The sequence below is a fragment of the Zootoca vivipara genome, chromosome 1 (genome assembly GCF_965207765.1).
Source record: "Zootoca vivipara chromosome 1, rZooViv2.hap1.1, whole genome shotgun sequence".
NCBI classification, from domain to species: domain Eukaryota; kingdom Metazoa; phylum Chordata; class Lepidosauria; order Squamata; family Lacertidae; genus Zootoca; species Zootoca vivipara.
This window is the reverse complement of record NC_142582.1, coordinates 95760528-95788255: the sequence shown is the minus strand read 5'-3', so window position 1 is coordinate 95788255 and position 27728 is coordinate 95760528. Positions and strand designations below refer to the sequence as shown.

Sequence of the window (27728 nt, the reverse complement as noted above, 5' to 3'; positions counted from 1 at the left end):
ATATCAATAAAGATGCAGTTCCAACAGACATCAGATTGGGTTACAGAAGTGTATGCTTGCTCCTTGTCCCTATATTAGGGATAGGATCTGGACGTGTGGTTCTACTTTTCCTTGAGCAAATCCATTTTTCCTTGAAAATGATACTGTTTTTCAATACACAGAAGTGATGTTTAAAATTCATGCTAGCACAGAAGACAACGACGAAAGGAATGGCAGGAAAAATACCCAAGTTAATACAGTTAAAGGGGGTGCCTGGAGACAGTTGTTCCAAATTAGTCTTTTGTAATTTGCAGTACATGGCTGGATAAATATTTGATAGTGCACCCTCATGAAACAGGCTGTAGTCATGATTTCATTTGTAAAAAGAGAAAGAGAGAGAGAACCTATAATTTATGTGGAAAACAGGGAATGCCATTCATGCAAACATGAAATCCATATCAAAACAATATAATCATATGAGATTTGTAAAATTTCAACTAGACAACCGGGGAGGGAGGATGAGAGAAGCAAACACAATAATCAGTTCTTACAGTTTCTTACTACAATCAGCAAGGATTGAAACAGCCTGATGAAATGGCTGCTGCCAGGTGACAGTTGAGGAAGAGCCAAAGATACTTGGTCTCTCTCAGCAAACCTGATGGAATAGCCTTATATTCCTTCTCTTCCAATACTTTGCAGCCTGATTGAATAGCTGATGCTAGGAGACTTTTGGGGGCAGAGCAAAAGGCAGCTGGTTTCTCAGTGGAGCTAATGGAATAGATGTTATTCCATCATTTCCTTTTGCTGCAGCCACTGAAGACGGTGAGACTGAAATAGAGGATGTGAGGAATCAAGGAGGAGTTGAAGGGCAGGGTGCACGCATTTGCCGTCTACATCGAACTCCTTTTCACAGACGGAAGGTAGCTCAGTTTAAGAAAGTGCTTAGCTTATTTTTTAATGAGTTCCTTCATTAAAATATAGCTGCCTTATGCCTGATTTTGCACAGAAATAGCAAAGACAAAATAAAATAGAGGTTGTATCTGCCAAGATGGTGTTTGGCAAAGAAATAGTGCATTGTGTCTATCCATTGCAGCGGAGAGGGGAAGGACATGCAAGAGGCTGGTTGAGTTTGTAGGAACTGTTGCCAAGAGGCAGAGTCTAGGGTTTATGTTACTTGGTAGGAAGAGGAGGGGAGGATTAATTTTTAAGGCTTGAGGTATGTATTTTTCCAGGCCTTGAAAAAGCATGTCACTTGTGTGGGCAGAGAAGTGTTTTTGCGCCTTGTGATCCAGACTTGGGGATGGTTATTTAAAACTGTTGGATGCCTTTGGAATTAAACATGCTTCTCACTCCTGCCTCATCCCTCATTCTAAGGGAGGTGTATTGCAAGAGACTAGAGAGCGAAGGCAGATGCAAAGATGGTGGGGTTTATACATCTGTTAATTATTCCAATACATTCAAACCTCTACTTATCACTGCCTCTTCTTACTGTCCTTCCAAGTCGCGACTGCAGCAAACTGAGAAGTAACCAGCGGGTTTGCCGCCATTTGTGCATGTGCAAAAGTGGGCAATCGCTGCCTGCGCACATCGGTGCCTCTCCCAGCGACCTGTTTCAGCCTCCGGGCGGACCCGCAGAATGGATTATGGTCACAAATAGAGGTTCGTTCCACTGTAGTGTAGGGCACTGGGAAGAGGACTTTTCCACCAATGACTGCTAATACTTTGCTTCAAAGCCATTCTAGGAATAAGCTAAATCAGGCAACATAGTAGCACATCTGAATCACATATTTCTGTAGCTCACCTTTCTTAAGGCTGCTTTACACATTGTTTCTTCGTCTAAAGAGGCTTCTGTTAAAAAAGGTTACATCTATGTGCACGATGAACACATGGGGGTAAATGTGCTTCAGTGCTTCACCTTCACAGAATTGTGGCATGCTCCCTGACGTACGTACACACTGTGGCAAGTGTTCATTTGCCACTGCATCATGTGTCATATGGCTCTTATGTGTTTTCTTCCTCTTTGCATATAATATATTGCTTTTCTTAGAAGTGTACCACAATATGCTCTTTTTGGTTTCTGACTTGTATTGAAGATATTTCAAAATATTTTGGGAATAGAAACAAGTAAAAAACGAACATTCCAACCGGAGTTTTTAAAGCCTTACGATTAGCCAGGCTATTTTTCATGCTTGTTTAAAGCCGCAGCCAGGGAAACCTGGGCAATGGGGATCATTTCAGAAATAGACTGGAAAGAGAAGTTGCTGAATTGCAACTTATTACCAAACTGAAAAGCATGGAGAGACCTGAATAGAGACATTGGATTCTTATCTCATTATACATGATAAAGCTATTTTTAGCCATCTCACCCCTTGCTTTTTCCTGTAAGACCAATTGCAGTTGTTCACAGTCATCAACAGGTTTACCACACCTATCAGCCAATCACCCATTCCAACCACCCTTCTGAGTAATACCCCTCCCCACCCTCTCACTATATATAAGGGCCTGGTGACTTCTGTTTCAGTGTATCTGAAGAAGTGTGCATGCACATGAAAGCTCATACCTATGACAAACTTAGTTGGTCTCTAAGGTGCTGCTGGAATGAATTTTTTCACGGTATTTTGTTTCAACTACGCAATATAGGATGCTATATGTACTGTAGGTGACTTCAGTGTTCCAAATTCCGTTTCTGGACAGGGAGTGTTCAGTATACAGTTACCGTAGTTGTTCAGGGCAGATCTTTTGCATCACATTTTAGTACCTGTGCCAGTGATCAGTGATTTATTCTTAAACATTTAGATGACTGTCCCATGCATCTTTCTCTGATACCACTATATTTGCACAAGTCCTGCCTCCATATTTGCCTTTATTTTATTTGTCACTCTCTATTTTTGACAGCTTAAATCAGGCATCCCCAAACTTCAGCCCTCCAGATGTTTTGGACTACAATTCCCATCTTCCCTGACCACTGGTCCTGTTAGCTAGGGATCATGGGAGTTGTAGGCCAAAACATCTGGAGGGCTGCAGTTTGGGGATGCCTGGCTTAAATGATGCTGGGAAACATGTAAAGGAGGACTGCACTTGTTTAATAGATTTTAGGAGTGGCGCAGGGTAATAGTGGAGGGAAAGTCAGTAATTTTAAAGACACAATTACTATCATATTAATTAAAAATATAAACAATATATTGTTATTAATATTTGCATCATTGCATTGGAACTACCCAGGGCCGGATTTAGGTTCGATGAGGCCCTAAGCAACTGAAGGTAATGGGTCTCTTTATATGTCCAGCTGTCCTTTGTCAACAACAAATTGTCACTGTTTTTTGTGTTGAATATTTTAGGGAGCAGGCTAGCAGGCAGGGCCCATTACTTAAATCATAGGAGCCTACACAACACAAAACACTGTTGCTGTATGTAGGTTTTATTTTATTTGTTTTTTATCTTATATTTTGGAAAGGTACATCCAGATTTACCCCCTTTGAATTTTTTTTGGGACCCCCAATGGGGCCCTAAGCTATAGCTTGTTTGTTGTTGCTGTTTAGTTGTTTCGTCATGTCCGACTCTTTGTGACCCCATGGACCATCAGGCATGTTTAGCTTGTACATAAATTTAGCACTGGAACTACCAATGACTTTACTTGGTTATAACAGAACAACTTGGCAAGAATTCTTGCATTTAGGTTCACAATTTGGTGCAAGAGCTATAGAAAAAGACAGAGTAACAAGGAAAACATTGTTGCATTGATGAAAACAGTGGGTTTCTAGGACAAAAGTTAAGCCAATTCATATAATATCAAAACAATGATATTTAATAAAGATTCTCAATGACTTTTTTTAACTTGACAGTTTAATTTTAATTTTTTGTTTTAAAGATAAGCTTTCTTTCTTTCTTTCTTTCTTTCTTTCTTTCTTTCTTTCTTTCGTTTTACAGAATTAGCCCTCATTTTTCTCAGTAACAGTTTATTCATCTTTGCATTACAAATTTCTTGGAGTAGATTTAGACTTGCTGTTGTTTTGCATTGCAAGCAGGAACTGATTAAAATCTCCCTCTGGAAAAAAAAAAGCCTTGTAAGTACAGTATGGACTGTATGGCTGCTGAATAGAACATCTCTTCCGTTCACTCTCATGGTTGCTACTGCTATTCATGCTCCGTTTTGCAGCCATTAGATAGCATGGGGAACTAACTATCTTATGAGACAAATATAACTCCATTAGTCAGCTTGCGTGGGTTGCTGATACAGAATGCAGTCAGTAATTTCTCCTGGTGGATTTTTTTTAAAGTCTGTTGCATCCTGTTGAAGTGTGTCGAAATGCACACATCCAGAATTTGACACCCCCCTCCCCGTTTCCTACATCAGATAGCTGTCTTCTTCTAATGTAATTGTATTAAGATACATTGAGACTAAATCTGTATGACATGTAATCCCCATGAGAAAAACACCTTCCGAGATGTGAGTGCTTGCTGTGGCAAACTGAGATTCTGTTAGTGGAGCATTGTGTTGTGAAACATTTGTTACAGGACTGATCATCGGGGATCCCTTTTGGGACCAAGTATAAATATTTTCATAAATATATATTATTAGGCATATTATACCAGAATCACCTGCTTTGCAAGCCCTCTGAATAAAACAGTAGTTTGTAGAGTTATTGAAAGGATAAGAAGTGTGATGGCAATGCATTCTGTCAGCTTAGTGGCAGAATTGGGTTTTAAACCTAGATGACCCACTTGCATTCCCTGCGACATTGCGACACACAGACATATTGTTCCCTTTTTATATTGATGGGAGTTGGAGCTCTTGTGCAATTCAATGCAGCTCACACAGAAACCCTTCCCAGCAGACAGTGTCCTTTGCTTTTGTAAATGCATGTCCAGAATACTTTGAAATCTTATTAGCTTGCATGGATACCCTCTGCCAGTACTTGGGAAATGTAATATGTGGGCCAAATGTTCAAGTTAGTATTTTTAAAATCTCTCCACTTATGAGAAACCGTTCATCTTCCCAAGACCTTCAGAACATGGGTGGGTGTGGTGTTTAAGGCTGGTTGTGTGTGTGTGTGTGTGTGTGTGTGTGTGTGTGTGTGTGTGTGTGTGTGTGGCAAAGGTGCCATTTGATACTGAAGTATCAGGAGTTCAGCCTAATGTAAATCGAACTAGGCAGAAGCATTAAACCAAAACCTCCTTTTATTAGTGTTAAAGTGCAGTGTTTTGGTAATACAGTACAGAATAGATTTAGAAATGTTATGTAACAATATTGTGCAGCCAGTTAACTATTAGACAAGTAGGTTTTCCTCCTAGTTGCTAAGCAAAGAGAAGAGGAGTTGTCAATGTTAAGAAATCATGAAGGGGCATTTCTGGGACTGGGATACAGTCCTCTGTTTCTGTACCCAGGAGTAGACCTATTGGCCACAAGGTTTTAAAACTGATATCTTTTCAGATAGTGAGGTGCAGACAAGTGCTATATTTTTCATTGGAACTGTCTCTTGCTGGCCTGTGTTTGTGGAGCAGCAATGTTTTTTGGACTATGCCAGGGCTGGTTAACCTTTGTTGGCCTGAGTCTTCCAGGGACACGTGCCAATAGGGGGTACAGCCCACCCTACACTCTTGCTAGCACAGGCAAACTGCTTCATCCTCAACTGATTTGTGTATATGAGCTGAGGAGGCGGTTATCACCCTTTAACTTATCATATGAGCTAGCAGATGACTAGAGATGGGCAATTTGCATGCCTATCAGGGCACTAGGCTGGGCAGAGCATTCACCACAGCATGATGATTCCTTCCCCCTTCTTTTTCTTGTGGGAGGGATCCTTGTGGGGGGAACAAAAAAATGTTTGGGAGTGAGGCCCCTATGCCAAGGGTATACCCCCTATGAACCGTACACCTATGATGGTTGGGTTGTGGTTTGCAGGGAGTAGATTTAATTAGAAGAAGTTTCCTATGAAAACTAGGGTGATTTGTGTCAGAAAAAAAACCTCAGCACCTGAACATTTTATAAGAGCAAACTAATTTGGCCTGTTTAATATACTTTTATTTAGTAAACGGAGCTAAGAACTTTGAAATGACCTAAGAATACCCCGCCTCCCCCCCCCAAAAAAATTGCAGCTAGAATCCATCCATTGTTACTCATGAACTTATGAAACAGAAAAATTTCCGTAGGAATTTTCCGCCACACACCTCTGCTTTACATTTAAAAATCTGCCTTGCTGTTAAGTATCAGAATCCAAAGAAGTACAGTACTGCAGAACTCTACTTGTGCTATGGGGCCTCCTCACCTACCGTACTTCTCTCTGCAGCCTTCTGTACCCTCTGGAAAACTCCTAATATTGTGCAACCCTCCAGAATGGTGTGGAATGTGACACGGGGGGTGGGGGAGCATGCAGCAATGGGTGTGTGAATCAATTTAAACCACAGAGGCCACTTTGCATAAGCACAAGCCCACATTTCCTATGACATTCTTGCTGTTTGTTCAGTTGTTCTGCCAAATTGAAATTTCTCAGTACTGTACAGATGCATAAAAAAACACCTTTTTTAATTCTTCAAAAAAAATCTTCATGTTGCTTTACATTCCCATATTCTCAGAGCCTGGTTAATTTTTGCATTATCTTCAGTGGTATATTTTGGATGAGAAGAGCCTAGTAAATAGTTTATTTTATCTGACCAGCACTACCATTCTACCCATGGCAGTTCAATCCCTGGTCAGGCTAACCATTTTGCAGGGCCCAAGGTACAAAGACTACTATGACACACTGTTAGCAGATCTGCTAGAGTGTCTGTCCACATGTATCATGAAAACATGCCTTGCACACTTAAAAGTTAATGTTGAGGAGTTACCAATATTATTCTTGGGATCTTTAGACAATGGTTGTGCACACAGGCAAAATTGCATTAGCTTTGATAATCTTGCTTATGTTGGAAGATTTAGCACAAACAAATATTAGTGTGTTTTATCCAGAGGAATAGCATTGCTGCTATTGTAGTTTTTATAAATTAATGAAGGTTTAAAGGTGACAACATGCCAATATAACATGAGTTAGAAGCAACAGAAGCAGCTTTGCAGCTTGGAGCATCGTTTGAATACTTCTTTATATCAATATCTATCTATCTATACAAAAACTCTTTTGATGTTTGTTTTTTAATTATTGCTTTTCTCTCTATGTTTTTAGCTGTTTCTATGTTAGCTGTAAGTCACCTTGAGTCCCTGTGAAGGAAAAAGGCAGGCTATAAATAAAAAATTTTTTTTTAGAAACACCACTACAGAATACAAAGGGTTAAGAACATTGTATAGAGGAGAGTCATTCACCCATTGCCTGGACTGTGTACTTAGTTATTAAGGCAGAGGGGAGAGACCAGTGGCAGAGAGTCACTTAATCAGGAATTATGAGGCAGAGTCTTAGGAAGCCAGCCTTGGTGCAAGAAAAACACAAAAGAACCAGGACTCGAGAAAGGTGGCATGCAAAATAGTAGTTCCTCCTTCTCACATGACCATCTGTCATGGATGCTTTTTAGTTGAGATTCCTGCATTGCGGGAAGTTGATAGGATGACCTTCATGGTCCCTTCCAACTCTACAGTTCTATGATTCTTTGAACCAGAGGTAGATGAGATTGAGGGGAAACAGGAGAGAGAGAGAAAAAATAAGAATGTTGGGACACTATTTGTGGTAGATATGGTAGTAGATTCCAGAGTTTATGGGACAGGATATAACCTTCTTGTGACTGCCATGTGCCTACTGCTTATGCCAGCTTAAACCATGAGGGCTTTCCCAGGTGACCACAGTGATGCTCTCGTTGCTCAGAGCAAAGCCAGTTTATACGCATACTCTTGGACGGGGGATGTACAGAGTTCCAGCTGAACTGAGCTCCTTGGTAACAGGAGTTGCTAGGCAACAGCAGGATAAATTCTGCAAGTTGTCAATAGCTCAGGCACTTGTTACTTGGGTAGAAGGGCCCAGAGGTCCAGTTCAGACCAGCCTTGGTTAGATTATTGCACCCTTATTCAACAAAAGAATTCCTAATGGGACTAAACCCAATGAGTAAGAAAAATTCTCTCTCCCCCCCCCATTGCATTTGTATACATCTGTGGTTTTTTGTGTTCATACCTGATAGGGATTCTATGCAGAAAAACACTTTGGAAACATTAGAGTCACTTATGTTCAGTAGCCACGTTAGCACTGCAGCACCACTTTTCCCGGTACGACAGGGTGATTTGAGAAGCCCCAGAGCACATGGGAAGAACTCTTCCCAAAACTAGTGTTAGCTCTTTACTTGGTTTTGGGAAGAACCACAATTTGGGCTTCTGTGTAAACTGGAAGTTAGGTGATATGACCTTATGCCACCACAGGAAGATGTAGTGTTTCAGCAGCTCTCAGTTAAGGAATACAGTGGAACCTCGAGTTGCGGATGTGATCCGTCTTGGAGGTACGTCTGCAACTCAAAGCATTTGCATCCAGAAGTGCCGAATCTGCGCACGTGTGCAGCACAATTTAACGCTTTTGCGCATGCACGAGTGGCGAAACCCGGAAGTAACCGTTCCGGTACTTACAGGTTGCTGCGGGACGCAACTTGAAAAGATGTAACCTGAAGCGGATGCAACATGAGGTATGACTGTAACATGAATATGAGGCTCTCAGTTTCTCTATTGTAAGTAAGAAGACATTCATCTCAGGGAAGTGTTCACACTGAGGCTGGGAAGGCAGGGCTAAGACACCTTTCCTGATAAGTATATGTGAACTTGTGGTCTGTTTTCTGTTATTCCCATGGGTAGCTTTCTGATCTTCAGAGACTCCGCTGCACAAGGTTGTTTCCTGCTGTCTACCATGGGATATTTACTGGATGTAGCTTTATGGCCTGCTAGAAGCCTGTTTGTATAGTGTTAGAAAGCAGAAAGTAATTTGGATGGCAGTAAAGTTTCATAGCTGTAAGAATCCCAACTGTAAGCAAAGTTTATGTAGTAGTTTCTCCCTGGTGCCGTGGTGTATGTCTTCGCCTCCCCCTCATCCAGCGCTCACTGTTGTATATAATGAGTTGTGGTAGCAGAAACGGGAACACAGACATCTACATTTCCTTCTTTTCAAAGGGTGCTGGTAGGGGAGCTTTCCTTTCCTCTCTTGGAATGAAGGAACACACCAGATGGACCATTGAAGTTTTTATGTACTACAGCGAACCGATCGCTAGAATGAAGGCGAGCTCTCAACCCCCTACTGTAGTTTTAAGAAAGGCTGAGACATGACTAAGTGGAAATGGGGGTAGCATGAGGTGGTGTGTATATTTGGGGGGGGGTTTAGATTTGTGAATTTTCTATCTCAAGTTTTCCAGAAAACTAGCACTCCATGGTATGTGTATCTTAACTCCTTTATTGTTTTGCACACATTTATTCAAGATGATTACAGGCTATCAGTAATTAGGAGGTTTGTTTTCCAGCTGAAAAGGAATTTTACTTTCATAAAGAACAATGTCAGGGTAGAAGTTGAAAGTGCTCATTCAGCATTGTGGTCACCATTGTGGTTGCCTGCAAAAATCAGGCACTTCAGTTTGTGCAGAGCTGGGTGTGTGCATCTCTACAGAACTTGTCCCTACACCACTTTTAAGTGTTAAAGTACGTAATGTGTGTATATGTGCTGTAAATATTGTGCTTGGTGTGTTTTTTTGTGTGTGTATGTTTTCAAAAGTACCTGTTTTATATTTGGAATGCCCTATTTGGAAAGGAAAACAAGGCCCTTGAAACCTAAATTGGTCAGTTCCTTGTCATTTTAAGGCTGCGGCGACAGAGGAAAGAGATGTTTATTTCATTAAAATGTTTATCTCCTGCTTTTTGAAGTGAAAAGAATGAAAAGGCAGCTTACAAATTTGAAGCCCAAGTCTGATTTTAAAACAATAATCAAAACAAAAGAGAACACAACAGCAAAGAGCAGAACAGAGGCAAACATTAATTACCGGTAACTCATTGATTAGCAGTTTTTTAAAAAAACAAACAAACAGCCAAGCAAAAGAATCCCTTCATACTTGCGAGGCCCCAGAGGCACTCTGGAAAAGCACAAACTTTGCATGGTGTCTCTTTATTCAATAATGTTTTGTTATATATAAATAAAGGGATTACTTAAATTGCCATAATGAAAAACATACTATTTGTTATTAGTCTGCTAAGTTCCTACATCTCTGTCAAGCATACTGTTAGTTTCTCTGTAAATTGTAATATTTCACATATTTACTCCATTCTTTCCAGAAATCAAGAATGTTTACTCTTGTTTTGCATGAAAAACAAGTAATATACAAGTTTAATTTTAGCAAGCCAAGTCTCAAATGTCAGTGCATCTTTTTGAAAGTTTTGCTATGAATATTTTTGATAACTACTGTGGTATCACTTACAGAATATAACTACCAAATGATTATAACTACCAAATGAGACCCTTCACATCTCTTATTAATAATTGTGTCCATAGGAATAGTAGCATGTATAATTGGGTTGAATTGGTCTAGAAATTCTGATTTCGGGACACATCCACAATTATTATTTTTGAGGGGGGGTTGCTATTAATATAGCCCCGTCTGTAGCATGTGCCATTAGACTTGAGAAATGTCAGTTTTAACCGGTGCTTTTTTCCTGAGGGTACTCAAAGGTACGCATTACTGGCACCTTTTTTCTTAGAAGAAAAGCATTGTTTAAAAATGTGGCACTTTTGACCTTGATATTATTCTCTGGGAAGTTATATAATTTTTTTTAAAAAGTTGTTAATTTTTTAAAAAAATAAAATAAAAACTTAATATATTGTTTTGCTGTTTCAGTTGCTTTTCTGGGCTCCTTTGAGAGGAAGGTTGGGATAGAAATTTGATTAACAACAACTTATAGGGTGCACTGCTAAGGAATCAGTTTGCCTAGTGTCTGAAAACCAGGAAAGATGGGCAGAGTGAACATCTTGAAAGCGGGGGGGTGGGGGGAGTCCCATAGTGTGCCACAGCTCAAAAGTTCTCGCTCAAAAGTTCTTGCTTTGGGCTATTTTCCACCATGTTCCAGATGACAGAGGGGCAAGGTGCAGGGCTTCTGAGAAAGATCTCAAATTACATGTAGGTTCCTTTTGAAAGGGGTGGTTCTTAAGTTATTCATACCCAGGACTTTCAAGTTCAAACTAGCACTTTGAATCTGGCATGAAAGCCAATGAACCTTTTAAAATATTTTCGTTATTTGTTCCCTCCAGCTCGCTGCGTCTTCTTGATCCTATGTTCTGAATCAGTTGCAGTTTCTGATAACTCTTCAAAGGCAGTCCCAGGTAGAGCGCACTGCAGTAATTTAGTTTCTATGTGACTTAAGGAATGAATTACCAAGGCTTAAGCCATTCTTATCTAGAAAGGTTGCAGCTGGCATATCAGTCTATACTATAGGAAAGTGCACTTGGGTTTATACACAGAAAAGCAATAAAACTTCCTATTTAAAAAGATAAAGTGCTCTTGGATACTGCAGTTTTGTAGGCATTTAGGAGCAATTTGATCCAAGGGAATATCCAAGCTGCAAACGTGGGTCTTCAGGGTGCATATAGCCAGTGTTAGAAACTCAGATATATTAGCTAATCACCAAATGGCACTGTAATGTTACAACAGTATGACTGGGTGCCTTTTTGCAATGTAATAATAATAATAATAATAATTAATAATTAATAATAATAAATTATTATTTATTATTGTTATTGTTGTTGTTGTTATTATTATTATACTGCTTTATATTTTAAAGGAAAAAAACTCAAAGTGGTTTACAACACATTAATACATCAAATAAAACAATCCAGAATAAAACAGATTCAAGCTTCAAGGGAAATATTTCAGATCCTTCTCTAAGTGACATTTTGCTTTCGTCATATTTATTTACCTATTTCATTTACTGTATATAGCTTCCCCATAGCAGAAGTACTCTAGGAAGTCAGTGTGGTATGGAGGTTAGCGTGTAGGACTAGGACCTGGGAGATCAGGGTTCAAACCCCCACTCAGTCATGGAGCTGAGGTGACCTTGGGCCAGTCTCAGCCTCTTAACCAGGCATCCCCAAACTTCGGCCCTCCAGATGTTTTGGCCTACAACTCCCATGATCCCTAGCTAACAGGACCAGTGGTCAGGGAAGATGGGAATTGTAGTCCAAAACATCTGGAGGGCCGAAGTTTGGGGATGCCTGCTCTTAACCTCTCTCACAGGGCCATTGTAGGGATTAACTGTGGAGGGGGGTGAACCATGTACTCCTTGGAGAAAAAGGTGGGTATAAACAGATAATAATAATAATATAATATATTATTTATACCCCGCCCATCTGGCTGGGTTTCCCCAGCCACTCTGGGCAGCTTCCAACAGAAAAATGAAATAAAATAATCTATTAAACATTAAAAGCTTCCCTAAACAGGGCTGCCTTCAGATGTCTCCTAAAAGCCTGGTAGTTGTTTATCTCTTTGACATCTGGTGGGAGGGCGTTCCACAGGGCGGGTGCCACTACCAAGAAGGCCCTCTGCCTGGTTCCCTGTAGCTTGGCTTCTCGTAGCGAGGGAACCGCCAGAAGGCTCACGGTGCTAGACCTCAGTGTCTGGGCAGAACGATGGGGGTGGAGACGCTCCTTCAGGTATACTGGACCGAGGCCATTTAGGGCTTTAAAGGTCAGCACCAACACTTTGAATTGTGCTCAGAAACATACTGGGAGCCAATGTAGGACTTTCAAGACCGGTGTTACGTGGTCTTGGCGGCCGCTCCCAGTCACCAGTCTAGCTGCTGCATTCTGGATTAATTGCTGGATATTTCAGTCATGGATATTTCAGTCACTAACCTGGCATCCAGAGATCTCCACGTAGTTGCAGTTGGACCTGCACCAGTCCCAAAATGCATATGGCGCCTGGCGAATTTCTAATACTGCGTACAACCCCATCTAAAACAGGAAGTACACATAACCGCAGGATCACCCATGTTCTCAACCAGCAACTCTGTATTGTTTAGATTAACTTTGAGTTTGTTCTCCCTTCTCTAAATCATCATTGAGACCTGAGACATCCTTTAAAGATTTTCTCTGCATCCCTAGGGTCAAATGGAAAAGAGGGAGAATTGGGTGTAGTTTTATATGCTCAAGGCATTATCTTAGGATTATCTCACCTATCAGTTTCATTTAAATAGCATGGGAGACAAAGTAGTTCCTTGTGGCAACCTGCAAACCAAAGGCCACTGGTGTGACACATCTCCCAGCACAATTTTCTGAGATCTGTTCCAAAAGAAGTACTGGAACCACTGCAAATTAATGCCCCTACAGTTCCATTATAGCAACACAACCCAGAAGAACACCATGTTTGTTCCTCATGAAACCACTGAGAGATCCAGAACCAACTGGAAGGGATCTCAGCCTCCCCCATCTATCTGATGGAGAAAGATAATCCACCAGGGTTTCTGCCCCCGCAAACAGGATCATGTAGTTCATTAGAGTGATAGCTTTTACTACCTTACCTTGATTTAGCTGTGTCCTAAGAGAAGAAAAAAACCTAAATTATGTTTACATATGAGTAGTTCTATTCATAGAAATGCATGTTTCCTAAACACAGTTGACCAGAGCCCCTATATTGAATTTAAAAAATTCAGTTCCTTATTTGTTCCTGTGTTACAAGTAGACCATTCCACAGGACCCACTGAAATACTAGATACACTGTAGTGAGAGGGCTTCAGGATGTCTTGTGGTGGTCCGTATATTTATTTATACAAGTGAACCTATATTTCCGTTTTCGGGAAGAAAACAAGTTAGGAAATAGCAAAACTAAATGTAGAGAAAACCAGTGTGTGTTAGAGACGAGCCAGAGACAACAAACCATCAGCGCTATTAAATAGTGCTGCTTTATGCATTCTGAAATGTATTACACTGGATGGATTATCCAGGCCCAGTGTAGCTTTATGCACTTTCCATATAAATTGTGACTGCACCTCCATTGTAAAAAGTGAACAGCTACTGGTTTAATTGCTCCCTACTTCAGACAGTTACAGCAAGTGCACATTTTGGAGAATGCCATGTAGGTGTGTGATGTTGTATAGAAATCAAATATGTACACTCTAATTTCCTTTCATGTCACTGATGGTGGGGGGGGATGCTTCAGCATGCACCAGCCTGTGAATAAAGTGGAAAAATGCAGATGGTAAATTAACTTACGGTACTTGAAAATAGTATCTGGTTGAAGTTGTGGCTATAAAACAAGTAGAGACAGTGTTTTTGCTCCTGCGGAAGACACTAGTCTTTGAATTTGCAAAATGTACTATTAAAACTGTTTGTGCACATTTCTGTAGTTTCATCTATTAGTGGGTTTTTTCCCCCTTCTAATTTGGCTGTTTTTTCAAAATCATATTGATTGATATTTACTGCTTTCCAGTGCATTTTAATATACCCAGGCTCAGGTAAGTAAACAATTGGGGTGGGCTGATGGTTACCTCTTCCCATCCTCACAACTTCTTACCATCTCTCCATATTCTTCAGCAAAATAGTTTTCTTCTCTTGTCCAATGAAGTGTGAAGCAGCAGTCTCTTATCACTCTGTCAACTTTTAGTGTCCACCACTTCCGTATACAAGTAATCACACTGTACCACTTTTTGTTGTTTATTTCTAAAATTTATATGCTGCTTAATATAAAAAGAAACATCTAAGCAGCTTACATAAAGCATAATAAAAATCAATATAAATGATGTAAAACAGAGCAATCAAAAACTTTCCAAAAGTAGAATAAAACTGTCTACTATAAATAAAACTCAATATAGTAAAAAGTTGTATTAAAAATTAGGAATCAGAGTCCAGGGGCCAAAGTGGGTAAACACAATGCTTTTTTTCTGGGGGGACACAGGGGTATGCATACCCCTAAACATTTTGTGAATCTTAAGTTTGACCTCATTGAGGGGCAGTATTTCAATATGAGTAGGAAAATGAGAGTACCCCTAAACATTTTTAAGAAAAAAAGGACTGGGTAAGCACATACGTCTTTAAGAGGCATTTAGAAAGCTTATTTCTGTATCATCAAGTGACAATCCACTGGTCACAAAGTGGCCAGCAAGGTTTTCTTGGAAGATCTTAAGGCCCGGTTTGGTCTGGAGGAAGCAGTCTTCTAGGTACCAGGGTCTCAAGTTGTTTGGAGTTTCAAATGTCAACACCAAAACTTGGCAGCTAATAGGCAGCTAGTGCACATGTTACAACACCAGTGCATCTGCAACTCGAAAGTTGTGTGTGTTCACTGAGCTCCAAAGCAGCTACATTTTGTGCTAGCTGCAGCTCCCAAATTAGGCACAAGGTTAGATTGTGTACAGCACATTACAGTACTGTCTGCAAGGACCACCATGACAAGGTTATCCTTGTCCAGTAACTGTTGTAGCCAAAGTTGATCATAGGTGCTCAAAGCCAGTGATGTCAGCTGGGTATCTTGTGACAGTAATGGATCTAGGGGCACACCCAAACTGCATACCTGCTCCTTCAGAGGAGGTGCACAGGCGCAGGGGCACAGCCCAATTCCCACACCTGGGAATGAACCATCCATTGCAAAGATTCATTTGCAGTTTATTAGCCTTCACCCAACACATAACTGCATCCAGACACTGGTTTAGGATGTGCATGAGCTCTAATTAAGATGTTGCGGAGACATTGAGCTGGGTCCCATCAGCATACAGTGGTACCTCGGGTTACAAGCGCTTCGGGTTAACAAACGCTTCAGGTTACAGACTCCGCTAACCCAGAAGTAGTACCTTGGGTTAAGAACTTTGCCCCAGGATGAGAACAGAAATCGTGCGGTGGCAGCGGGAGGCCCCATTAGCTAAGGTGGTACCCTCAGGTTAAGAACGGTTTCAGGTTAAGAACGGACCTCCGGAATGAATTAAGTTCTTAACCTGAGGTACCACTATACCGGTGTCGCTTTGTTCCAGGTCTAATGATGGCCCCCAGTAGCTCCATACAGGTGTTAAATATTTGTGGCATTCCACAGACCAGGCACAGTCAACATTTCTATTATTTGGAATCAATCCTGTAAGTGGAAGTGAAATCACTGGAGGAAAGTGTCTTCAACCCACAGAGATCCAAGTTTTTAGGAAGGGGTCTTTCTGGAGATGCCAGGGATTGAACCTTGAATTTTCTGTAGGCATAGCACATGTTTTACCTTCTGTGCTGTGGACCTCTACATTTGAGGTAGTTTTAATGCTCGTTACATAACCTAGCTATTGCCGCGGCTGGAACTGTTTAAGCAATACGATCTTGTCTGCCCTATTTACATTTGAGTATTTGCATTTAACTGTTTGATTTGGTGTGTATTTCCTGGTGTGTGAGAAGCTCATACAAAGAATGACTCGGGCTCTGTAAACAGACATAAATATACCAAGGCACCTTAAAAAATGTATGCTTCCTTGCCTTCTACATGCAAAATAGCCTTGGGAACTAACATTAGATATCTGTATAAATAAAGAGTGCCACGTTGTTTTAGTTTAATGAAGAACCAATCAATATTTCTCAAGTCACTTTCACCTATGTCCTGCTTTAAACATTTACTTCCTCTCCTCCTCACGACTCAGTGCCAACAAACTGCAAAAGAGAAGTACGTAGTGACTTTCACATTTATATCTGTGCATGGGTCAAAGGGATATTAAAGATTCTTTCAGTCTAGGTGTTCCCTTCCTCCCTTGTTTGCCATCTCCCTTCCCACAGCCTCTCTTGCACAATTGGCCTCCCTTTGCTGAGATCAGCACTGGGTTGCAGAAAAGTCCCAGTGAAAAGAGGAAGGGCTCTGTTATCTTGGTGGCTTCTTTTCGGTAACTGGTGTGTCTGTCTCAGGGTCATGGGAAGAGAGACTGATGGGGTTGTAAGTGGCAACTGCAGTGAGAAAGTAAATAAGGGGTGGGCACGAAAGGCACTGTGGTGGAAACGGAGGACGGTAGAGGCCAAGGCACCAAGGTCTCATTTGAGTCATCGGCCTGGTGGGCAGATATTGTTTACCATACAGATAGGCAGGTTTTGCTGGGAGAAGAGGAGAATAATAAATACCTAGCATTGACCAGCACATTCCAAGAGCACTTCACATATGTTCATAGTTATCCTTGCAACAGCCCTGTTCGATCTGTATTAGTGCCATGCTGCAGGATTGCCTGGCAGCTCTAGCCACTGAATAAGCACAGCCAGAGGATTTAGAAATTACCTTCCCCCACCTGTGCTGTTTGAACACACCCACCCACACAACCCAGACTGGTTTTTTTCTGCAAATAGCAGCTTGAGGTTTTCAGCAGGAAAACGTCACAGGACGAAAGCCCCTTCATGTATTTTGTGCACAGGCTTTCCCCCTGTAGACATCTGTGTCTAATGTGGGAAGGGAGGTCGGGAGGAAGCCACCTGTTATAGGCTGTGGGGCTTTACCACCCCTTTCTTTGTGTGGACCACCTTCATGTGAGTTTACGTATGAAGGGGTGAAGGAGTTGAGCACACACACTATTTCAATTCAATCTGGTTAAGGATTCCTCCACATAGCTGATGAAAGAAGATTGAGATTATATTCTCTCAAAGGATTCAAAGAGAAGGCTAGCATCCTATATAACGTTGACACTTATCTTTCAGACACAACCAGTCTGTTGAATGTAACAGAATATTAGAGAAAAGAATATTTTCTCACGTTAGCAGCCAAAGTAACCCAAAGAAACTAGTGCCCCAATTGGAGAACTTTTTGATCAAGTATTTTATACAAGTATTTTCCAATTAATATAAATTAGCTTCTTCAACCTATATATAGATCTATGTAATCTATCATCTATATATAATGTATTTGATTTGTGGCAGTGAAACAACTAACGCTGATTGAGCTGGCTTGGCGGTTTGGAACATTTGGTTCCTTAGGGAAATAAATAGTTCACAACCAGTTTCTGTTCAGGAAGGGAAAATAATCAGTTTGTGTGTTAAATAGTTAAAACCTCATAGAGGAAGCAGGCTGAGGACTTAAATAATGTAGAGCAAGTATCACCAATATTTTTGGGGCCATGGGCCCATTGGCAAATAGGAGAAACTGTTGTGTGCACCACATACATAACAAGGAAACATACACTGCAACCCATCTGTTGGGTACAATATACTGTAATTCTTCTTTCAGACTTACTTGCAGTGGGGTAGGAGAGCCTATATGTACCAGGGAAGGCTTCTGCAGGCACAATGTTGGCAACTCCTGATCTAGGCTTTGCCAACCTCCATGTGTTTTGGACCACAACTCCCAGAATGGCCAATGACTGGGGGTGATGGGAATTGCAGTTTTAACAACATCTGGAGGGCACCAGGTTAAGGAAGGCAGATGTAGAGGATGGAGGCTAAAATGGCCTAACATGAAGGCAATGGAGTTGAATAATGAGATGTGTGAGGGAAAACGCAGGAACCTGCTTCCTTCTCCCTTCCAGAAATAAGTCTCCTGGAACAGTCAGCTGCTCTGTTGCTACAGAGAAGACGGGACAAATAGTTTGGCACCAGTCACTACCCACAGGAAGAAGGGCAACTGGAGACACATTTCTCCTCCCAACAATAAATCCTGTCTTTTCAAATGTATATGTGCAAGCTACTCAGGCCCGTGGGATGGAGCAGGATATACAATGGATATACAATGTAAGTGATTCCAGTTTATGGAATTCTTCAGCTGATAGCTTCTGATTGGCCTATAAATGATACCACACAGCAGACAAAATGGAATGAACCAGTTTAGACAGAAGCCCTTCCCTGTGTTCCTTGAGTGAAAGGGGCTCCACTTGAGTGAAGAATGATGGGGCCATCTGACTGACCGTGGTCCTGAAACAACAGCCATCCTCCTGGTTCTTCCCACCCCCAACTCTTGAACCTTGAGCAAAGCTGTCAACGTAACAGGTGTGACAGTTTTGCAGTTGGGGCGTGGTTGTACCGTATCTGCTTTCCTCTGCAATCTGCACTGTAATGTCACCTCCTGGGTGAGGCTCATCAAAGAAATGCCTATAATGGACGAGGACAACAGTTAACTTGCCATAGCAAATCATCTTGGCTTGTAAAAATATCCCATTTGTTTTGCTAGCTGTGGTGAGCAGTAATTAATTCCTGACCGTAAAATCTTTTTCTAAACATCATTTTTTTGCTTCCTTTCTTCCCCCTTGCTCCCTTTTAGTTTATTTTAACACTGCTACTTTGTTATCTGCCATATACAATCATTGTGGCTTACTTGTTAAAATGACCACAAATGCCTTGCAAAAACTCATTCGCGGTGTAGTAAAGATTATATAACACTCTTATCAGGGAAGAGTTGCCTTAATCTGAAGAAAACCTTTAAAGTGCCGGTACCTGACATGCCAGATTCTGGTACTGAGAGGTGAAAATAATTACGAATGATTAAAACTGACCACAAATGCTAAGTGAGAATTTGCTTTGCATTAAACCAGAGTTCTGTAACTTGCAGTGAGAGCTGTTCTGAAGGAGACAGTAGAATAGCATCTGACTTTCTAAACATAATTATTCTGTATTTTTAGAAAACAACGTATTTCCTTTCAGGCTGGGTGTTGTTAAAGTACTTTTTTTATGTCAGTTTTCTTTAGCTTCAGTCAAGTCTGCCAAAGTCCATGTTCTTGTACTTGTTCTAGGTTTGGTAAATTGGCTGGGAAAGTTACATAGCCTTGTATTTCTGAGTTTAGGAACTGTGCTGGCTTGGGGAATTAATATTAAGAATAACAAATCTGTATTGTGAATGAAATCGTTTTCATTTGTTTTTTCTACCACATGTGCACAGGTGCTTCTCTAGTAAGCACATGTTCAGTGAGTATAAATTGATAAAATGAGACATGCAAATGGTGGAAATAAGAGCAGCTGAAAATGTAAAAAAAAAAGAGAGAGTAAAAACTCGTATAATGTGAGTTTTCGCTTTCCTCTGCTCATCCGTAAGAGTTTGTGCTACTTCATTTAGAGCAAGAATACGAGAACTGAGAATTGTTTCCAGTGGGTGCCCTTAAATGAGCACAAGCATTTTGATTCAGTGAAGATCATTTCCACTAACAGAAGAGAAGGGGAGTTAATTTTTGCCATTTTGCACCCCCAAGCCTTTAGCACTCTCCCCCACTAAAAAAATAAAAAATGCTCTGGAGGTTTAGGAACCAGATGGATACCAGTTGCCATGGATCTGGAACAGAAAAAGACTATTACTTTTATAGGCTTCCCAGAGGGATCTAGTTGGTCGTTATGTGAAATAGGACACTGGACTAGATGGACCTCAGGCCTGTTGTTACGGTATGTCCTTATGAGGCCGTGTGGATAAATCAATCATAGCTTTAACTTATCCCAGCGCTACTTCCATTTTTAAATGTTGGGTTTTTCTTCCCTTTTGTAAATTTGAAACCTCTTTCTAAGACAAGAGGGCCACTCTTCATTAGAATATGTTGTTGTTGTTGTTGTTGTTGTTGTTTAGATTTATTGCTCACCCTTCACCAGCATGTCACAACAATGCTGTCACAGCCCTGTTTAGGGAAGTTTTTAATATCTGATGTTTTATTCTGTTTTTAATCAGTTGGGAGCTGCCCAGAGTGGCTGGGGAAACCCAACCAGATGGGCGGGGTATAAATAATAAATCGTTGTTGTGTTGTTGTTTTAAAATTCAGTATTAAAAATTATAACAAATTACAGTCGCAGGAGTAGCGTGGGTCCTGAAAAAAACACATCTCAGGCATCAAAGGCCAGAGTAAAGAGATGTGTCTTCACCGAAAACTGTATAATGAAGATGACAGATGTATATCTCCATGGGAAGGGAATTTGTTGGGGCTGCCACAGAGAATAGGCTCTCCCAGGCCGCTGCCACCCCTGAACTTCTGAGGGCAGCGGAAGTACCAAGAGATTGTCACACCCAAGAGGGTCCATAGGGAAGGAGGGGGATCTCTCATGTTTTTAGAGCCTACGTTGGTTAGGATTTTAAACACTAGCTTGTAACATAACAGGATGTAACAGGAAATTAAAAGCAAATGCAGCTTTAGATTTGCATGCTTTCTCCTTTTTCTCATGCCATTGAAGGAGAAAAATTAGAATCATTCACTTCCCATTTTAAACAAGTCACAGTTCCCTGTGGTATCCAGACTCTAGGAACAAACCAGGAGCAAACCATGGCTTCAGATTCAGGCTTGTTCTGCAAACATATTGCCCAACCATGGTTTTCTTTTTCAGACATGTGGAAACAATTGTTCATTTAGAATGGAAGCAGAAGTTTCAGATCTCCTCTTCTCATAGCTGTCAAGTTTCCCCTTTTCTCGCGAGGAAGCCTATTCAGCATAATGGAATTTCCCTTTAAAAAAGGGAGAACTTGACAGCTATGCCTCTTCTTGTCCACCAGGGAAGAGTGGTATGTGTGTTACATCTAAACTGAACTTTATGAAATGGACTGCTTATTCTATAACTCAGGCATCCCCAATCTTCGGCCCTCCAGATGTTTTGGACTACAATTCCCATCTTCCCCGACCACTGATCCTGCTAGCTAGGGCTCATGGGAGTTGTAGGCCAAATCATCTGGAGGGCCGCAGTTTGGGGGATGCCTGCTCTAACTACCGTACTTCTTTACCTGATATATCATACAGCTGCTATCTTTAGGCATATCGGAGAGGTGGTATTGACTTTTCTCCTATGAATGAGGATACTAAGCCTCTTGAATCTATTCCACTTCTTTGAGAGTTAAATAAATCAGTTTATTTAATATATTTATATCCCACTCTTGATTGAAGCTCTGTATATTATTAATGTAGATTTTCATCCAGGCATAGCTCAAAAGCCTTTATCTTTTGTGAGCTGGATTGTAGCGCATGCCTTTTAGGTCTTAAATGTCATCTTTATGAGCAGGAAACCTGAGCTAGAAAATATTGAATGTTTAACCAGAAGTAGGATTTCAGCTCTATTCCAATTGGTTCACAGTGGCAGTGGCTAGGCCAACCAGTATTAATGGTGGTGGGCATTTGCAATACTTCCCCAGGGTTTTGTGCTTCTTCCCAATAGAACTTAATGGTAGTCATTTACGTTTACGAGTTGGATAAAAGTATTGATGGACACCATGGGAATAGAGGATATACAGGCCCTGGAAATCCCAGTTTTGTCCCCTCCCAACTACAGTATGTCCCAAACCTCAGCCCCTTTACTTTGCTCTCATAAAACTTGGAAGGCACTACTGAGACTCAAGCCAGTCCTTGCCACAGATCTCAGGCATTGGTTTTGTTGGTCACCCTGGGCTAGAAGGTGATGGAATGTAGGAAACTTTTATAATGATACAGTTTCATTTGTAAAACCATCTGATATGGAATTGGAAGCAATACAATTTATTTATTTTTTAAAAGAAGGAGCCCCTTTGTCATTGGGTTAAAATCTAGCAAACACAGCACAAAGACTTTCTGTTCCGGGATATAGGCTTCTTGGTGGCCTTTCCCCCGCTTGGTGCAGGCTGACAACAGAGACTTCCTTCCTCTTCCTTAAATAAAGATCCCCCTTCCCAAAATAAAAGTAGCCTTGTTTATCTTTGACTGCTCTTGGGAGACCTGTCTTTTTGCTGGCCAGAGGTTAGAATTTCGCTTCAGCAAGTACATCTGTGACATAGCTAGCGGAACATCTTGTACTGCTATCTGACCTATTTGTCTGAGGGAACTGGAAGTATTGTTTAATGTCCTACATACTAAGCAATTGTCCATAGGCTGTGCGGGTTGCGTCCGGAATCTTGTCAGGATCAGAACACGAGTTGTCATTTGGGTGGACTAGAAAACCCAATATCTCATAAGCTAGAAAATACCAATATCTCATAAGCAGAGGGTGAAAGATATACCAGAATCGAGTAGATCAAAATTGTCTGCACATTAACAGACCCCCCACAAGGCAGCCCTTATGACAGCTGCTACCATAGGATAATTGGTTAGCATTTTTTCCAAACTACTGCGATCATTTTCAGAAGAGGTTGGAGCAGTGGCTGAAACCAGGAAAGGATGTGGTGTTTCCACTTTGATCTTAGAGGGTCTGGTACAGAAACATAGATAAAGTTATCTTTCTGTTAAGTGAGAAGCATAGTGAATCAAGTTGTTGTAAGTAGTGTCCTCCTTTTGCTCCAGCAAAAAAGAAAAAAAGATGCTATACTTTCATTACTCTCCTAATGCGATTGTCAAATTGTGATCCAGGAAACCCTAGGGGTTCCTCAATGAGAAGAAGGTACTTGGGCGAGCCAGAGCAGGGCATCACAGGCAGTAATGTGGTGATGCTGGGAGTTTCTGAGAGTGAGTGGGAGGTACAAGTGTTCTTTTGCCAGGTAGATGGTTGAGAAGCAATATATTGACAGCAATATGGTCAGCCAACTCATTCTTCTTCAAAGGCAATTCACCCACACCAAGGATATGGCTAAATACGTTCAACAGAAGGAGCACAGCAGGCTTGGGGGTACAAGGAGCTTCTTGTTCATTGGGAGAGTGGGGCCACACTGTTAAGAACTGATTACAAGAGTGAATTGAAGGTGGCGACTGCAGAAGGTACTGAGCAGACAGAAGCAACAAAAGGAGAGAAGCGCAAAAGAAAATGGCAAGGCGAATTCCCACAATTTATTTCCTGTGATTCACGCAGACTGAAGTTGTTCTTGCATTTAGTTGAACCATAATGTTGCAGTTTCCAACAAGTGCAGCATTTCCTAGTGATTATTTGGCATTCAGGATTTGGGAAAGGAAAGGGAGGGAGGGACCCCATGACTTGTTCTCAATCCTCCCTAGAGGGCAGATGAAATATTGTCCTAGCAGGCCCCCACTCTTTCCCAGATTTGAATTCTGTGCTCATACTTGCTGCGTTGGATTCTCTCAGGAAGAAGGGAGGTGCATCTGTGAATTTTTTTATTTTTATTCTTTGCTGAAAACAGTTGATTATGATAATGACAGCCCAAGTGAGAGATTCATTATGCAGCAGAGGCTTCCACACCTCAAGATCACAGAAGATGGGTTTCAGGTTTGTACTGTAACAAGCAGAGTAGAAGAAGAAATACTTTCTTCATGTACAAGTCAGGCAAAGGAAAAGCTTGCCAAGAGTACTTTGCATTCAGAGTCTCTCGGTACAAATTTGAATTTTCTTTATAGTGCAACCAAGCAGTTGAATTGGTCTGTCACTCCTTTTCTCCTCTTCTTACTTTCTCACCAAACCAAAATATTTCAAGATACTGACTGAATAGATAGATGGATCCTACCTGAAATGTAAGCTAATTCTACATAACGATGAGTTTTATGAGTAGAATTGTAGCAAAGAAAAAGCCTTTACTATTTATTTAGTTTGCTCATTAATTCATGTTTCTCCTCTTCTGGATTGCTGGGTTCCTCTTGAGCTCATAGTGACAGAAGCAGGTTCATAGCATTTTGCCTAATTAAACTGGAATAGTATTCTGTATAACTACTTTGCATGAGAGAAGGAAAAATAGACCATTAACTTGGAACTTTACTGAATTTACTTTCCTTCTGAAGTTGAGGACAGGAGATCCTTTTTCCTGCTTTAAGGGGGAGAATGTCATATTTGGAATTCCTTTTTCTAGTCTGTTCTGTGAAAACTGACATTCGTCAACATCCCAAACTTAGGCTTGTCAGATAAAAGAATAGAAACACAAATAAACTCAACATCCTCTAGACATTTTAGAAAGATGAGGCATGTATACAATCCTTTCAACTCTGACCTTTGTAACTTTAATTGACATATTGGAAACGTCTATGGGTTATTTAATAAAACTAAGAGGTACTTCACTCTGGGAAAAAGTTGCAAACATTAAGGCAACAATAGCTATTTGCGCATACATAATAGGGCCTGCAAAATCAAAGGATAGCTTCTTTGATTATGATGACGATGATGATGACTGTTTATCAAGAATAACAGTTGATGTTAAAGATCTATCTTGCATAAGTACACAGTGTGAGAGAGACAGAGAAAAAGTTATATAAAATAAGGGTGAAATACAAAAAGTTTAAAAATGCTTATATGAAGGTATGCCTATAGAAATAAAGGATCTTTCTCTGATCTGACTTCCATCTCTGTCATCTTGTCTCACTGTGATTGCACAACAGTTCCATCACAACAATCAGCATGATGGTTTGGGGCTTCTCAAGTAAGAATGGGCACTCCCTTAAAACTAGAAACACAAATCTGTAAGTGAGCTTTTAAAGACTTCCTTGACACTCCTTAAGAAACTTCAGTGAAATTTAGTGCTAGGGAATGTGTAATGCATGAGTTGCAGATCAGGAACTCATTTAAACCAGGATGAGAGTCTATTTTCTCATTAAAAAGACTGTGTGATTAATTTATTATGATTTCCGGTGGAATTAGCAGTATAGATTACCGTACCCTTTGAAACTTGTGATGGTTGAGAGTAAAAATTATACGAATTCTTGAACTTTATGTTTCCATTTGCTCCACTTTTGCATGTGTTTTAGGGAAACATGCTGGTGTGTGTGTGTGTGTGTGTGTGTGTGTGTGTGTGTGTGTGTGTGTGTGGAGCTGGTGCAAAAAATAGAAAAGTGGTACCCCACATTCCACCATGGCTAGCATGAGCACCTAGGGTTGCCAAACTCAATAGAGGACAGAACTTCTGTGGCTTTAATTGCCCTGCTCTCTTTTGAGTCTGGAAACCTTAAAGAGAAACCAGCAGACCCTTTGTTTAATTTCCAAGCAAAGGGTCTGCCGGTTTCTCTTTAAGGTTTCCAGACTCAAAACAGAGCAGGGCAATTAAAGGCACAGAAGTCCTGTCCTCTATTGAGTCTGGCAACCCTATCAGAGCAGCAAGGCTTGGGATGTGGCAGTGAGTCCACCACTTCTTTCAGTCCCACTGCTAGACTTCCCAATTCTAGCAATTCTGTACAACAAAATATCTAAATACAAGTACAAATGTATTTGGGTATAACAAACAATGTCTAGGTAACCTTTATCAGTTAAAGAGAGTTTTCCTTCTGTTGAAGTCTCATGTGATTCTGATCAGTGGTAATTGGAGGATATAGTGGCTGTTTCAGACTACCCTGATATAAAAGGCTCTGATCTTACATGCATGGCCCTACCAGTGTAGAACAGCAATAAAGTAACTCCTTTTAACCATTATAAGGGCAAAGGGGGAGTTGAAAATGTGATAAGAGAAGCTTGCTGGACAATTTTAAGTGGCTCTTCTTAGGAAGCAAATGTGCAAACATAATGATCTTTTACTTGGTTTAGGCTTTAGTGCAGTGGAGTATTTTGATCCAATCTGTACCCATTCATTTCTTACCAAATTAAGACAGTGCACAACTGAATACAAACAGGACCATTTCTGCCAACACTGTTGTCATGGTTACCAGTAGTGAGTGATACTGCCTTGCCACACATTCTGATGCAAGGCTGTCACAACCACCCTGGTATTTTGAGTTTGGTGAGACCAGATTTTTTTTACATTGTTTTGACTTTTTTTTTTCAGTCAATAAATTGTCAGCATCCTTTTTTTTTTTAATCAATACCATCAGGAATTCATGCAAATAGCTTGAGGACTAAGCCTTGGAAACACTTCTTGAAGACCTAGTGGTGTATCACCTAGATTTTTGGCTTACTACTGCACTGTGTAGCACTCTGCTGAACATTTTTGGACAAGCCAGGAATGTTGAATAGTCCACTCAGTTAGAAGGATCTGGTAAACCGCAACTGTAGCTAGGGAGAGAATTGCAAAAGGCAAATTAAATATTAGTAAGAAGCTTTATTGTACTAGCCACAGGCCATGACAAAACCATACAAACGCTATCAGAAAAAGAATTATCTATACATCTATATATATAAAAAACCAGAACCTCTGCCTAAACCATCGGAATCATAAAATACAGGTGCATGCATAAATTGGGGGGGTCTCCACACAGCATACGGTAGTTTCCTATTTAGACCTCTGAATTGCTAAGAAGTGTGCATTTAAGTAGTGTTGTTGAAGATGTGAATGTTTTGAATAGTGCTCTCACGTGTGGAGAGTCCTCTTCCTTCGGTAACATCACAGATAAGAATTGACGAGCAGTTGATATAGTCCTTTTATTACAGCATCATGTTGCAAGCACAAATACACAGCTCTCCGCAAGGAGGGCAGTTGGCTACTCTAAATCCGACTTCCGACTTCTGCAGCATTTTAGGCTCCAACGGAAAGTCCCTCCCTCCCTCTGACTCCTTTGTTCTCTGATATGTTCGTTCAGACCTCCCAAGTTCGTGGGGAGGGGGGTGCCCACACTCTCAAGTCATGTCTCGACTAGCTGCCCCCTCCCTTCTGGCTCCCTTGTCATTATCTCGTAACTGGGTAACTCCTCCCTAAGCTGTTCAGCTTCTCTCTCTCTCTCTCTCTCTCTCTCTCTCTCTCTCTCTCTCTCTCTCTCTCTCTCTCTCTCTCTCTCTCTGACTCTCTCTCTGACTCTTCCCCCTCCAGCTTTCCATCAGAGAGAAGCTGGTCTCCCATAGACAAGTGCAAATGACACTACTGTGAATGTTTAAATCACATTCAACTAAATGGAGAAGCTAACTGCTTTTTCTCACCTCTCTCTTTCAGTAATAGTTATGCCCGTGTGCGAGCTGTGGTGATGACCCGTGATGACTCAAGCGGTGGATGGTTACCACTTGGAGGGGGTGGACTAAGCTATGTCACCGTTTTCAAAGTCATTCACCAGGAAGAAAATGGCTGTGCTGATTTTCTTATACATGGGGAGCGTCTCAGGGATAAAACGGTAAAGACAACTGTTTCTTTCTTGTGCCATTATGAACATTCATATTTCTTTTTTTTTTGTACATACTTTTTATTAA

At 40.9% G+C, this 27728-nt stretch overlaps 1 protein-coding gene across 1 annotated transcript in view; it reads left to right on the top strand.

The window, feature by feature from the left end:
* Nucleotides 1-27728, top strand: part of SPRED1 (sprouty related EVH1 domain containing 1) — an 81992-nt gene that overhangs the window by 17282 nt on the left and 36982 nt on the right. Inside the window, exon 2 of the mRNA XM_060273263.2 lies at nucleotides 27478-27652. Coding sequence (XP_060129246.2) covers nucleotides 27478-27652 — 175 coding nt within the window. The remainder of the gene's footprint in view (nucleotides 1-27477; nucleotides 27653-27728) is intronic.